Source organism: Carettochelys insculpta, chromosome 6, assembly GCF_033958435.1.
Source record: "Carettochelys insculpta isolate YL-2023 chromosome 6, ASM3395843v1, whole genome shotgun sequence".
Lineage (NCBI taxonomy): Eukaryota > Metazoa > Chordata > Testudines > Carettochelyidae > Carettochelys > Carettochelys insculpta.
In genome coordinates, this window is record NC_134142.1 from 10,733,117 (window position 1) to 10,747,901 (window position 14,785).

General features: G+C 46.0%; 1 protein-coding gene across 1 annotated transcript in view; it reads right to left on the reverse strand.

Moving 5' to 3' along the window:
- Positions 1–1,341: 1,341 nt before the first annotated feature.
- The window catches only part of ATG14 (autophagy related 14), a 42,370-nt gene continuing 28,926 nt past the window's right edge, over positions 1,342–14,785 (reverse strand). Inside the window, exons 7-10 of the mRNA XM_074996236.1 lie at positions 9,783–9,900; positions 7,792–7,882; positions 7,600–7,685; positions 1,342–4,493 (exon numbers count right to left, since the gene is read on the reverse strand). Coding sequence (XP_074852337.1) covers positions 4,187–4,493; positions 7,600–7,685; positions 7,792–7,882; positions 9,783–9,900 — 602 coding nt within the window. The 3' untranslated portion in view covers positions 1,342–4,186. The remainder of the gene's footprint in view (positions 4,494–7,599; positions 7,686–7,791; positions 7,883–9,782; positions 9,901–14,785) is intronic.

Sequence of the window (14,785 nt, forward strand, 5' to 3'; positions counted from 1 at the left end):
GGAAGATAGACCAACATCTTGTGGTTTCCTTGTCAGTCACAGGGCTTATCGATTCATTACTAGAAGACAGACATACAGTCAATCTTCCATAGTTCGATTTAGCGCATCTGGTGAAGACGCAACAAAATTGCTCTCTCTGGCCTTGGCTGTTGACCCCTGTACTCCACGCTATCATGTTAAGTATGGGACATTGATGCGAAACTAAAGAACCTTGGATTTCCCTAGGGAAGTAGGTTGATTCTGATACATCAATCCTAGCTACACAAATGCTGTAGTTAGAACTGCGTATCTGAAATAGACTATTTCTCTAGTACAGACTTACCTATGAAGAAAAACTGAATTGGGCCTCAGTCATCAGAATCGCTTGTGACCAGTAATTTTCATATACTGATTCTCCACCAATGGGAAAGTCGCCTACGAAAGGGAGGGGCCACCTCTCTTTATGCTGATCCTAGCATACTACAGGCCCTATCGCAGTTGAGGGCTTTATATGTTAGCATAGCAATAAATGACATTTTAAAAGTTACCTGCACAAAAAGAGTATCTGCTTATAATCACCTTGTAATATAGGGAAGTACTCTCATGGATGAAAAGGAAATAACCATTCATAAACAGCATCTGGCACAGTGACATATTTACCAAACAACTAACATGGCAGATCAAAGACAGATCTACATCAGCAACTTGTCAGTACACTAATGTCAGCTAGGGACAAGTCATTGTTCATCATCAACAACCGCCATGGTGTCAAGTATCGGAGGGGTAGCCGTGTCAGTCTGGATCTGTAACAGCAATGAAGGGTCCTGTGGCACCTTACAGACTAACAGAAAAGTTTTGAGCATGAGCTTTCGTGAGCACAGACTCACTTCATCAGATGCTCAGCGCCCGTTGGTGTCTGATACCTCTTTCACTATTTCCTTCCATCTTTCCCTGTCCAGCATGGACTGGCTTAGTTTCTGGAGACCAGCTCCACACCAATCTATTATGTCATCCACCCATTGTCTGTGGGGTCTGCCTCTCCTATTCAAAGCATCCATTCTGCATTCATTCTGCAATACTTTCGACCAGAAAGGATCAGTGTAGACATTAAACTGGCAAAAAAGTGTGTTCACCAGTATGCATTTTGCTTGTCAGGCTTACATCGGTAAAAGCACTTTTTTGCCAGTATAACTGCATCTACATTAGGAGGGGTTTGCAAGCACAGTTCTGTGAAGTAAACCATTTCTAAGGCAGACCTGACCTAATGCATAAGGTACATTTAAATTCTCTACACACTGATGCTCCTTCCCCATATTTACGAACAAAACACACACAAGAACAGATGTTTAAAACCCCTTTGGAAAAATTGTTAAAGATTTATTGCAGTTATACAATAAAATGTAGATAAAACATTTGTGTTTAGTTACACCGGTTTTGAAGTTGCAGAGGAAGGTACATCTTTTCAAGAGACTTGTGATTTCTAGGTGCACAATTAGAGACAGAGGCCTGGTTGTCAGCTGGAGGGTTCTGAGCCCTGTCCTTAAAAATCATGGGTTGGGCACCTATGATCACCAGTTGCTTTAAAAATCATGGCCTAAAAGGAAACTCCTGTGTTCATGGTACTGCAAATCATGTTGTAAAACTCTCCATTGACTTTCTTCAAATAGAATATGCATAATCAAAGGGTATTCCCTGTCCCCCCAACGACCCCTGAAAGAAAATCTATAATCTAATCCAGTCAAGTGCACTCAAGTTTTGGACACCATTTCAAACACACACATGCACACGCCTCTCACTACACATGTGCAAAACGCTTTCCCCCCCTCACTATTTTAAAAAGAAAAAAAATCTATTCTGTTATAAAAGCATTTCTTGAAAAGATTATATCTCACCTTGTTTTAAGATTTTTGTGCCTTTGTGCACTACAAGTGAAATGACATGCTTGCAAAAAAAATTAAAATACGGAAAGCATGATGTTTTTGAAGGTCTATGGCTTAAAAGTTTTTTTGTTACGTACCTAATTTAGTGTATAAAATGGAATTAAGGTTCTTGCATTGACGTGAAAAGAATTTCCATAAGTAGCACATAAAACGGCAGTAAAAATGCATACATAAAATGATATTTACAGGGCGGGGACCAGTGCAAAATAAACAGAGGACTGAGTAGCATCAGAGGTGACACTATCAGCCCAAAATACAGTACCTGTGAGCACATGCTGGCCCAATGGATCTGATCAGTTGCAACCAGTAAAGTGCCTTTACTTAAATGAAACCAGAATCCTAGCTGCCTCCATCCTTAGATGGGGTTCTAGTCTTATCGTCAACAGGAGTCCCTGGGGACATTGGCATAGGCTTAATTCAGACTATATGAGATGAGGATGCTTGGCCAGTCTTCGATCATCTCAACTGTTCTGTTTCCCAAAATGAACCCAAGTCTTGGGTTTCAACCAAAGCATTGAATGTAGCGGATAAATCCCAGAAAAGTTCACGTGCCAACAATATGGAGTCAGGGGTCTTTGGCTTTAAAGAATAATAAAATCCCCCAGAGTCACAAGATAGGGAAAAAATAAAAGGAAACCTTTATCGCCCCAAGGCTTCTTTGTCCCATCCCTACCCCTGAGGCCACGTGGAAAGAGCTGCCATATAAAAGACATAAAAAGGAACAGAGAAGAGCTTGCAGTGGGTGCCCTGGAGTAATATACCCTGCCGTCATGCATGCATCTGCCTGGACTCTGGGGCACAGAAGTATCACAAGTTGCCCTTCTTCCAGCACTCAGAAAGCCACAAGGCTCATTCTTCTAGTTAGAAGAAACCTCACTACCGCGGGACAGAAGAGTGAGTTGAGCAAGCCCTAGAGCCCATGTGTGATGAGCACACACGCAACACCAAGGTGACAAAGTACTCCCACATGAGCATCAGCTCACCACAGTCTAACGTCGCCTGTTTGTGCACAAATAGAAGCGTCACTGTAAGAGAACAATAAGGTAGAATGGCTGAGATCTTCCATCTGAGGGGAACAGAGGGAACATGAGTTTATAGTATTTACCCATAATGAAATAAAGTCATCTCAGGTGGATAAAATGTAAACCATGTGTTTGCAAAGTAATAGTTATTGGCAAGGCAAGAGATGGTGGAGGGGTGCTGGTAACCAAAACATGTCTCACACCTTCCTGGGATTTTACAAGCAGGCTGACCACACAGTTAGCATTTCTACAGTGAAATGAAATGGACTTCTCACGATTTAGTGAGCCAGAAACTCTCACCACGAACAGAAAATAAAACAGCTTTTCAAATGCACATAGCCTGGAGAATACACTTCATTATGCGAGCCTGAAGTGAAAACATAGCCACTTTTTAACATGAGAACATGGCGATGTTATAACTGATGGAGATTATTGCAAACGTGATCCTTCTGTACTGGTGAATGTGGGTCCAGTTAAGAGCATGTCCAGCGTCTCTTTGGTGTATGGTACTAATAGTAAAAACCCTGGGTGCTTTGAACAGCACAACATGAAACTTTAAGACAACCAGTCAATGAAAACTGCATGAAATGAACCAGAAGAGCATAAACCACAACCAATTTTTTTAAAAAAGCAGTTTCATACGGTACCATCCATGCTGCTATTAAAGACATGGCAACGAAGATGAGAAACCACATTAAAATGCAAAATGTTCATATCCTGAATGAGCAAAAAATGATCTAGAAATGTGTGTTTGTGCTGTAAGTTTTCTATGCATTTCGCGACACAGATGGCAGACCAAAAACACACACACACACACACAAACCCTGGTAGGGAATTTAACCAAGTGTGAATGGTGTGTGTTTGCACCACTGTCCAGTCTGAATTTTTTGTCGACTTTTCCCCATCCTAGCCCCTGATCCAAGTATTCCAAATCTGTTTCTTCTTCAGGAAATAAAAATCTGGAAAGTGTTGCAGGGTCCATATTCTTCCATACTCAGCCATGCAGACAGAACTCAGAGACAGCAGGTGCCCTGGTGGATAACGTCAGAAGTGTAGCTCTAACTAAGCTATAAAATGTCACCATCACAGTCATCTTGGGTACATAAAAAGGTTCTTCTGTTTTACAAAATTAAAGTTTGCCCTTTTGCATTCCAGGCACTACTTCACCCAACAGGTAAGGTCTACTACAGCATTGGTAGGGGAGGGATTCCTTCTGCGAGGCCTGTGATTCTCCTTAGGTGCTCATCAACGATGTCCAGTGTATGCCTTGAACCAGGAGGTCACAGAGGCTGCAGCAGAAGAGATCATCCCACCCGCGCTGCTGCTGGCGATCGGCTGAGAGGCCTGTGTGCTCTGGCTCTGTAACATCTCAACTGGCTGAGAAGGGATATCGCAGAATCTAGGGCTTGGCAGATTCTCCCAGTCTGTCCCTAGGTCAGTCTCCTCATCACTGACGTGCTCTTCTCCACTTTCATCCATTTCACCAGCAGCACCAGGATCCACAAACTCCATGGAGTCCTCCAGATCAGCGCTAATTTCAAAGGGCCCAGACCTGCGAACACAGCGACACAATCCCATCAGTCCCCTCTGTGGAAAACAGCAGAGCAATGACACCTCAGCTACACTGGGAAGCAGATCAAGCCAAGTCCAGCTGATCCCTGGAAGACTGTAAATTTCCTACGCAGTGTTACATATAGTTACCACATCTCTTTATTAGCCTGCTGTGAAAAAGATTCGGTGTATGTGGCGCAAACAAGGAGTGATACTGAAGTTTTGGTCTACAGAGCAAGGATGGAGGAAGAGTTTTTAACATTGCTTTCTGCTCTGGACTCGGAAATATGAAAAAAGCCACAGTAATTATTCACCCAGAGCCAGGAGGGTGAAGTCTCTGCTGCAGAACAGCTGGTTTTAATTTTTAGAGCTCACTCAGAATAAAATGAAATACACTGGGATGGGTCCAATACGAAACTACCCATTGTAGGTCTCCACCACGTAAGAGACCCAGAACAAACTTACAGGTGGAACTCAGGCGCCCATATTTATTATTCAAAATGTATTTGCTCAGCCTGATTGTTCTGTTCCATGCTACCACACAGGATGCATGGGTTTATTTTCTGCTCCACTTTGACCCCAGAAGACCTGGAATGGCCCTCTAACTTCCATTTCCTGCCTGGCATGTACAAGGCATCCAACAGACACATACCCCTTAACTCTAGCACTTCCTAATTTCCACATCTTTGTATCCTTCATGCTCTTGTAATGTGATTTCATTTAAGCAATTCCCAGGATCTTTAAAAAACCTGAACCCCGCCCTGCCCCAGACTTCATCATCATGTGAGACCACGCCGAGTCCCCTGTGTTTCAAGTGCCAGGTTACACCGCTCAATCTTCTCTTCAACAAATTGAACAGATAGACTTCATTACGTCTCCCATTGCAAGGTATTTGCTAACACCTTCAGATAACACTGGGCTCTTTTCTGAACTCTCCCTAATGCTACCACACCCCTTTAAAATGTGGACACTAGAATGCTATGCAGTGTTCCAGTGTTGCATAAAAATCAAATCACCTCCCTACTCCCATTCACTACCTCTGTTAACCTTTATGCCCACAGCCTGATACTGGTAGCACTCATATTCAGTTGCTTGTCCACCATGGCCTCTAAAATCATTTTCAGGGTCACAGCTTTCAGGGAACAACAAGTCTTGTGGCACCTTATAAACTATATTTTGGAGCATAAGCAATCACGGGCAAAGACCCGCTTCATTAGATGCATGAGTGGGGGGTGGGGGTGGTTTCAGAGGGGTATTTAAAGAGTGGGGTCCCAGAGCTGACGAGGTCTATTCAGCAAGGTGGAAATGGCCCAGTATCAATATTACTTATCATAAGAGGAAAAAATAAGTTAGATCAGACAGGGGGATGTGAGCCTTTGTCAGAGTCTTATGGGGAGATGTTAGCACCCAAGGCAGAGAAGCTGTTTTTATAAGGTGAGAGCCACTCCCAGTCTCTGTTTAATCCTTGGTTAATGGAGTCAAATTTGCAAATAAATCGCAGTTCAGAGATTTCTCCCTCCATTTGATTCACTCTCCCTGGACACTCAGTGGCAGATTTAAGGCGACAGTCCTGAAACAAAAAAAATTTCAAAAAATCAAATGGAGAGAGAAATCTCTGAGCTGCAATTTATTTGCAAATTTGACTCCATTAACCAAGGATTAAACAGAGACTGGGAGTGGCTCACAGCTTACAAAAACAGCTTCTCTGCCCTGGGTGTTAATATCTCCCCATTAGACTCTGACAAAGGCTCACATCCCCCTGTCTGATCTAACTTGTTTTCCCTCTTTTGAAAAGTACTGTTGATACTGGGCCATTTCCACCTTGCTGAATAGACCTTGTCAGCTCTGGCCCTCCCTTTTACTGGGACCCCACTCTTTAAATACTCCTCTGAAACCAACCCCCACTCATGCATCTGATGAAGCGGGTCTTTGCCCAGGAAAGCTTATGCTCCAAAATATCTGTTAGTTTATAAGGTGCCACAAGACTTCTTATTGTTCTCGAAGCTACAGACTAATAAGGCTACCTCTCTGATAGCTTTCAGGGAAACAGCCCTGTAAATGTCAGCTGAGTTTCTTGTTCCTAGATACAGCAGGGCACATGCTTCTTAATGAGTTCAGATTTCACAGCCTAGAAGAATAAAGAGAGACTCCAGAAGTCTTGCTCTCTGAATACTTGAGTCTGAAGCATCCTTAACACACAAATAAAATCACAATAACTTTAACTGGGCCAAGTGTCATTTTCTTTTCTCTGATACTGAAGATTTTTAGGTAATACACAGTCTGTACATCAGAATGGAGTGGGGAAAATATTTGCTCCCTCCCCGCATCCACTCACACACCAGAAAATCAGCCAACTGGGAATAAAACACAAACGAAATATCTGTAAAATGTAGCCCCATCTTTAAATGCTTTATGAACAGATTATCTAAAGAGGAAATCAATTCTGCTGGCTCCCTGACATTTAAACTATAATAGATGACACAAACAAAATCTAGTATGTACAGGCTACAGTTTGATTTTCTTCGTAGCATCTGGCTACATCGATGGAAGAGATAAAACCATGTTAGAATTTGAGGACATTTTCCAAAAAGTGGAGGTTGGCTGGAAGATGCCCTGACTTTGAGATGCTGGCTTGAGTGTCATGTGGTGTTTGTGTAAAGGTATTTTTTATTGCTGAACTCTGCAGGGAGAAATAGGGAACCAACTGAATAGAACTGGAGTGGCCGGGATACATTGTGGAGCCCTCTGCAGGGTAAGAAACCCTCCTCTCCATGTGACTGCAGAGCCCCTGAGCGAATGGCAAGGTAGATCATGTGGTAGGAAACTGTTACTCTAGTCAAAACCTACAGTGTGCTGAAGCACAGAAAACAGATTTTCTATGACATACAGGTCCCCAAATGCTATCCTCCCACTGTTCTGCACTGGAACCATCTTGACTGCCACACAGGAACCCCTCCAGTTTGCTAGGTCAGTGCCTTCCACAGCTGCAGAGAAGGAGCAGAAGCAGCCCCTTCTAATGATAGCAACCATGATGATAAGTTAAACCTTCAGAATTTAGAAAGAAATTCGACGTTATGGAGACAAGACACAAATGTTCCATCTATTACCTGCCCAAGTTTTCAGTGTCTGGACTGACCAGGTACATAAGGTTCCTGAGCGTATGTAGTGGATGCAGTAGGTCTAAATTTACATGCTAGAAAAAGCAAGAGAGAAGGGAAAAAAAATAGTTACCGGAGGAGCCTTACAATAGTGCTCATTTTAAAATATATTCAAAGAATCTAAATATGTATTCTGCAGACCTGGGAAAAACACAGATAAAGGATATTGGCGTTCAGCTTCTTCACTGCCCGGGTAAACTTCCTCCGGCTAAGGTTCTCGCCACAGAACTCACTGTTAAAACAAAAGAACAAATCATACTTGCAAACTGACAAGCTGCTGATATGGTCTTGAGTCAGTGACTTCATCTCTACACCACAGCACTCTGCCACGACTTCTCACCATGTGCTTCCAGATAAACACTTCCTTGTTAAATGTTCCTTTAAATCAATCGTAGCACCAGCGTCTGGAACATTTATGAGACAGTATCCCCTCACCTGGCACGCTCACTAATTTACCAGACAATATCCCTTTGGGGGCAGATGCTGCCCACAATACTACAGTGAATAGTGCCACTGGCTTTAAACAGGGAGCAAACAGTCCCTTATGGCCAGAGAGTTTCTCTTAGCAGCTGAAATCTCTGGCTTTACAAACTGAAGTAGTCTCTGTATCTTTGGTACAGACTACTGCAGGGTTGACTGACCTCTCACTGGCTTAAGCAGATAAATTACATTCCATAAAGTATCAGAGAGGTAGCAGAGTTAGTCCGTATCTTCAAAAACAACAAGAAGTCCTGTGGCACCTTATAGACTCACTCCATATAGTGTGCTGGATATGGAGCACATCTGCTCTGCATAGACTCAATTGCTCTTCTGCACAAGTTTGTATAGTGCTTCCCAGTAATTTGGCTCCTCACCCCAGAGACAGCTGCATTGTAGTGGTGCAGAGTACTGAATCCAGCCCCCTGCCATCATGGCAGGGCCAAACACCATCTAGACCATCTTTAACAGGTGTTTGTCTAACCTGCTCTTAAAAATTCATAATGATGGAGACTCCACAACCTCCCTAGGCAATCAATTCCAGTGCTCAACCACCCCAACAGTTAACATGTTTTACCTAATGTCAAGTCTAAACCTCCCTTGCTGCAATTTAAGCCCACTGCTTCTTGTCCTATCATCAGAGGCTAAGGAGAACAATTTTTCTCCCTCCTCCTTGTAACAACCATTTAGATACTTGAAAGCTGTTATGTCTCCTCTCACACATCTCTTTTTCCAGACTAAACAAACCCAGTTCTTTCTGGCTGCCCTCTTAAGTCATGTGTTCTAAACATTTAATCATTTTTGTTGCTCTTCTCAGGACCTTTTTCAACTTCTCCACATCTTCCCTGAAATGTGGCGCTCAGAGCTGGACACAGTACTTCAGTTGAGGCCTAATCAGCCCAGAGTAGAGCAGAAGGATGACTTCCCATGTCTCACTTACAAACACTCCTGTTAATATATCCCAGAACAATGTTTGCTTTTTTGGCAAGAGCATAACACTGTTGACCATATTCAGCTTGTGGTCACTATGATCCCTAGATCCCTTTCAGCAGTACTCCTTCCTAGACCGTCACTTCCCATTTTTTATTAATGAAACTGATTGTTCCTTCCTAAAAGGAGTACTTTGCATTTGTCCTTATTAAACGTCATCCTATTTACCTCATACCATTTCTCCAACCTGTCAGGAACATTTTGAATTATAATCCTGCCCTCCCAAAGCACCTGCAACCTCTCCCAGTTTGGTATCATCTGTATGCCTGGAATCTCTAGGACATCACTAAATTGTTGTATAGCTGTGTGCAGCTGCCCTTTCTCAACATCATTGATATTTAATGATGTGAGTAAGTTGTTGAATTGGGCCACAGGTCTAGGGCACCCTGTGGGTTCCTTTTGGATGAGAAGTGCTGTATTAATCCTGTCTTATTTTATTAATAGTTGAAGTGAAAAGCTGCAAGCATGATTCCTATGCTGAAAACTCCGGCCTCTCAAAATCATATGAGCCGCACTCTAAGATCCTATTAACACTCCCTAGGAGAAGTAAGAGACACAGAACAAATGTAAAGCTGTTGTGAAACAGCCAGCCCAGAACAAGAGCAAACTAAAAGTCAGTTCAAAAATCGGTCAGCGCTTCAGCTTAAAAATGTGGACTGACTTACCTGTTACACAACTTCCTGGGAAGATTTACATCAAGTATATGAGACAAAATGTTAACAAGTTGAGTTGCATAGCACAAAGCAGCACTGATGGTATAGGCAGGGTTATCGTGCTCCATATCTAAAAGAAAGAATTAACAAATTCCAGTATGAAATGAGTCACATTGAGGTTGATCTGTTAATGAAACAGACCTGAAGACAGCATCATTTATCGGTATTCAGAATATCAGGCATCCAGTACTCAGTCACGACAAGGCTCCTAGGAGTTGGTAGAACACAGTAATACTCAGAATAATTGTTGTGTGCTCTACAGCATGTAAACCATGTTAACAACCAACTTCGTCTCTCTTCTATTACAGTTCTGTATTACCGATCTCACTAACGTCTCCCCCCACCAGGGCAGAACAACAAAGGTTTGCTACCTTTCTGAGCAATCCTTCATCTCTTTAAGACTGTGGTGAAATGGCTCATTTGCAATTACAAGTCTGTACAAAGCAATGAAGGAAGAGGGGGCTCCTCAGTCCTGAAGTGCCTTCTGCTGGCTGCACAACATAAAGTTCTACAGACAGATCACTGAGGAAGTCAATACAGAGAAGTTACTCACCGTAGTAACGGTGGTTCTTCGAGATGTGTCCTCGTGGGTGCTCCACGTTAGGTGTCGGGCTCGCCCCGGCGCCGCAGGTCGGATCTTCCAAGCAGTTTCTGCCGGACCGCGCATGCGCCGGTGCGTGCCGCTCCCTTGCGCACTCCTGGCCACGTGCGCGATCCAGTCCCCGCCAGTTCCTTGACCAACCGCCTCGGATGCTCCTGCAAAACATTAAACAGAGATCCGAAGCGGGGAGGATGGGTGGGTGGTGGAGCACCCACGGGGACACATCTCGAAGAACCACCATTACTACGGTGAGTAACTTCTCTTTCTTCTTTGAGTGTCCCCGTGGGTGCTCCACGTTAGGTGACTACCCAGCAGTAACCCAAAATAGGAGGTGGGTAATCGGATCATGTGCAGCTTGTCCCCGAGAGGACCGCCGTCAAGAGCTGGGTATCCTCTTGGAATACCCTGTGAAGGGTGTAGTGCTTGGCGCAGATGTCATAGGATGACCAGGTCGCCACTCTGCAAATGTCTTTTAGCGCAACGCCCTTGAAAAAGGCTGTTGATGCCACCACCGCCCTAGTGGAGTGAGCCCTGGGCGTGGCCAGTAAAGGAGTCTTTTTGAGTTCGTAGCACATTTTTATGCAGGATACGATGTGCTTTGAGATTCCCTGTGAAGAGAGACCTCCTTTCGATTTGGGAGCGAGAGAGACTAGGAGTCTATCCGTTTTCCGGAAGGACTTGGTCCTGTCTATATAGAAGGCTAGCGCCCTCCTCACATCCAGGAGGTGTAGGCACGCCTCTTTGTTAGAGTTATGAGGCTTTGGATAAAACGAGGGTAAAACAATAGGTTCGTTAATATGAAACTCAGAAGAAACTTTAGGAACAAAGGCTGGACGCAGCCGTATGGTTACCGCCTCCTTGGAAAATACTGTGCAGGGTGGCGTTGCCATAACTGCCGCAAGCTCGCTCACCCTGCGAGCGGACGTGATTGCGAGAAGAAAGGTCGTCTTTATTGTAAGGAGGCGGAGGGAAACCGTGGCTAAAGGCTTGAATGGTGGTCCCGTTAGTGCACTAAGCACCAGGTCCAAGTTCCACGAAGGTGGAAGCGGTTTCTGAGGGGGGTACAGGTTTACCAATCCTTTGAGGAACCCGGTAACCATGGGATGGGCGAACACAGTGTGCCCTTCCTCTTCGTGTCTGAACGCCGAAATGGCGGCAAGGTGGACCTTTAACGAGGATAGTGAGAGTCGTCCTCTCTTGAGGTCCAGTAAATACTCTAATATTACAGGTATAGGCACCGAAAGGGGGCTAACTGTTTGGTAGAACACCATGCCGTGAAGCGAGTCCACTTCTGCTTGTAGGTCTTCCTGGTGGAAGCCCTCCTGCTACTTTCTAGGACTTGCTGCACTTCCTCCGTACATGTGCTCTCTAGGGAGCTGAGCCACGGATTAACCACACTTGTAGTCGCAGGCCTTGGGGGTGCGGATGCACTATGGACCCCTGGGCTTGCGTGAGCAGATCCGGCGCCACCGGGAGGGGCATCGGTGGACGGTCCGACATGCGCAGGAGTAGGGGGAACCACTGCTGTCGATCCCACGTTGGGACTATCAGGATCATTTGGGCTCCTTCCCTCCTGGCTTTCTGCAAGACTTTGTAGATCAGCACTGTGGGAGGAAAAGTGTAAAGCAGGGGGCCCCTCCAGGAGATCGTGAATGCGTCCCCCAGGGACCCCCATCCCAGTCCTGCCCTGGAGCAGTATCATGGGCACTTCTTGTTGTGTTGAGTGGCAAACAGGTCTATCTGGGGAAAGCCCCATGCGTGAAAAATCGGTCGTAGCAGATCGGGACGGATCTGCCACTCGTGCGTGAGTGCGAAACGCCTGCTCAGCTGGTCTGCCTTCACATTGTGAGTGCCTGGTAAGTACGAGGCTTTCAAGGTTATATTGTTGGCGATGCACCAGTTCCACAACCGGACTGCTTCCGCACATAAGGCACGGGACCGAGCTCCTCCTTGCCGATTTATATAAAACATGGTGGAGGTATTGTCTGTACTGATCCCGACTACTTTGCCTTGTATGTGGTCTCGAAAGTGTCTGCAGGGGTTGAACACCGCTCTCAGCTCCAGTATATTTATGTGCAGTGACTGCTCCGTGGAGGACCACAGCCCTTGAGTCACCTCTTCGCCCATGTGTGCTCCCCACCCTATGAGGGAGGCATCTGTAGTAAGAAAAACCAATACTTGTGGTTGGTGGAAGGGTACCCCTGTTAGCATGTTCTTGGGGTTTACCCACCATTGCAGGGATTTGCGCACCTCTGTCGTGGGCGACACCACCCTGTGAACGGTGTGTGCTGCCGGTTTGCAGACGCTCGCCAGCCAGTGCTGCATGCTGCGCATGTGTAACCTGGCGTTCTGTACTACGAACGTCGCTGCTGCCATGTGGCCCAGCAGCTGTAAGCACGTCAGAACCGGCACCGTAGAGCTGAAGGTGATGACTTGCACGAGGGAGCCGATGGCCTGAAAGCGTGTGTCTGTTAGATACACTCTCGCTGTAATAGAATTTATGCGTGCCCCTATGAACTCTATGTCCTGTGTGGGGTCTATCTTTGATTTTGCCAGATTGATAACCAGGCCAAGCGAAGAGAACGTGCCTGCTGTGACGCGTATCATGCATAGTACCTCCTCCTTCGAGGCCCCTTTGAGTAGGCAGTCATCCAGATATGGGAATATAAATAGCCTACCTGCACAGACAGGGGGTGACACCACTGCCAAGGTCTTGGTGAAGACTCTGGGGGCTGAGGAGAGGCCGAACGGTAGGACCTTGTTTTGAAAATGTTCTTTGCCTACCATGAACCGGAGGAATCGTCGGTGAGCCGGATGGATAGTTTTGTGAAAATATGTGTCTTGCAAGTCGAGGGCTGCGAACCAATCTCCATCGTCCAGTGCCGCAAGGATGGAGGCGATTGTGATCATCCAAAAGCGTTGCTTGCGCAGGTACCGGTTGAGGCCTCGAAGATCTAAGATGGGCCTCCAGCCTCCTGTCTTTTTCTCCGTGAGGAAGTACCTGGAGTAGAACCCTTTCCCTTGCAGTTGCTCCGGCACTCTTTCCACTACCCCTATGAGCATAAGATGGTCTACCTCCTGCTTGAGTCTCGCTTCGTGGGAGGCATCCTACAGGTGGGGCCTGGGTGGAGGTCGTGGCGGTGGGAGTGATTGGAAGGGGATCACGTACCCCGTGGTTATGATCTCCAGCACCCATTTGTCTGTGGTGATCCTTTGCCACTGGTCGTAGAATGGTCGGAGGCGATGGTGGAATAACAGCTTCGGATAACATTGTGCAATGGTAGTGATGGCGCAGCCCTGGATCTGTGTGTCAAACTTGTGGCCTTTGGCCCTGCCCCGAGGACGCATGGCTCTGTTGTGAACGTCGCCTGGGAGTTCTATATTGTTGATGCTGTTGATGTCGCCCTTGCTCGTAACCCCTGTGGTACTGGGGACGCTCTGGCTGATACTGGTACTGTCTTTGCTGAGGGTAGTACTTTTTCTTTCTGTATGGAGGGGTGTAGATCCCTAAGGTCCTAAGAGTGGCTCTTCAGTCTTTACTGGAATGAAGGACCGAGTCAGTTGATTCAGCAAACAGCTTCTGCGTGTTGAAGGGGAGATCGACGATCTTCGCCTGCAGATCCCTCGGTATACCCGATGTTTGGAGCCAGGACTCCCTTTGCATTACCACTGCCGTAGCTGTTGAGCGTGCTGCTGTGTCCGCAACATCCAGGGCGATCTGAACTCCCGTCCTCGAGGCCATGTAGCCTTCTTGCACGATAGCCTTGAGCACCGGCTTCTTGTCCTCTAGAAGCGAGTCCATGAGGGAGGTTAACCTAGAGTAGTCGTCAAAATTGTGGTTCGCTAGATGCGCTGCGTAATTCGCCATTCTCAACAGTAGGGTGGAGGAGGAGTAGACCTTTCTGCCGAACAGCTCTAGTTTCTTGGCATCTTTGTCCGTTCCCCCTGTTTTGAACTGAGACGTTTTTGATCTCTGTTGAGATGATTCTACCACCATAAAATCTGGTTGCGGGTGGCTGAATAGGAACTCCATGCACTTCGCCAGCACGAAATATTTCTTGTCCACTCTCTTGTGGACAGGTGGAATAGTCGCAGGGGTCTGCCATATCGTGGTGGCGGACTCCAAGATTGCTTCGTCAAGCAGTATGGCTATTTTAGAGGAGGCTGGAGGTCTCAGATTTTTAAGGAGCTTATGGTGCTTCTCTTGCACCTCTGCTGTCTGGATGCCTTGCGTGAAGGCCACCCTTTTAAACAGCTCTTGGAACTGTTTGAGATCGTCCGGAGGATGGACGTCCCCCGGGGCCGTAGCCTCATCCGGGGAGGACAGCGAGGAACCGCTAGGGTACGCCTCTCG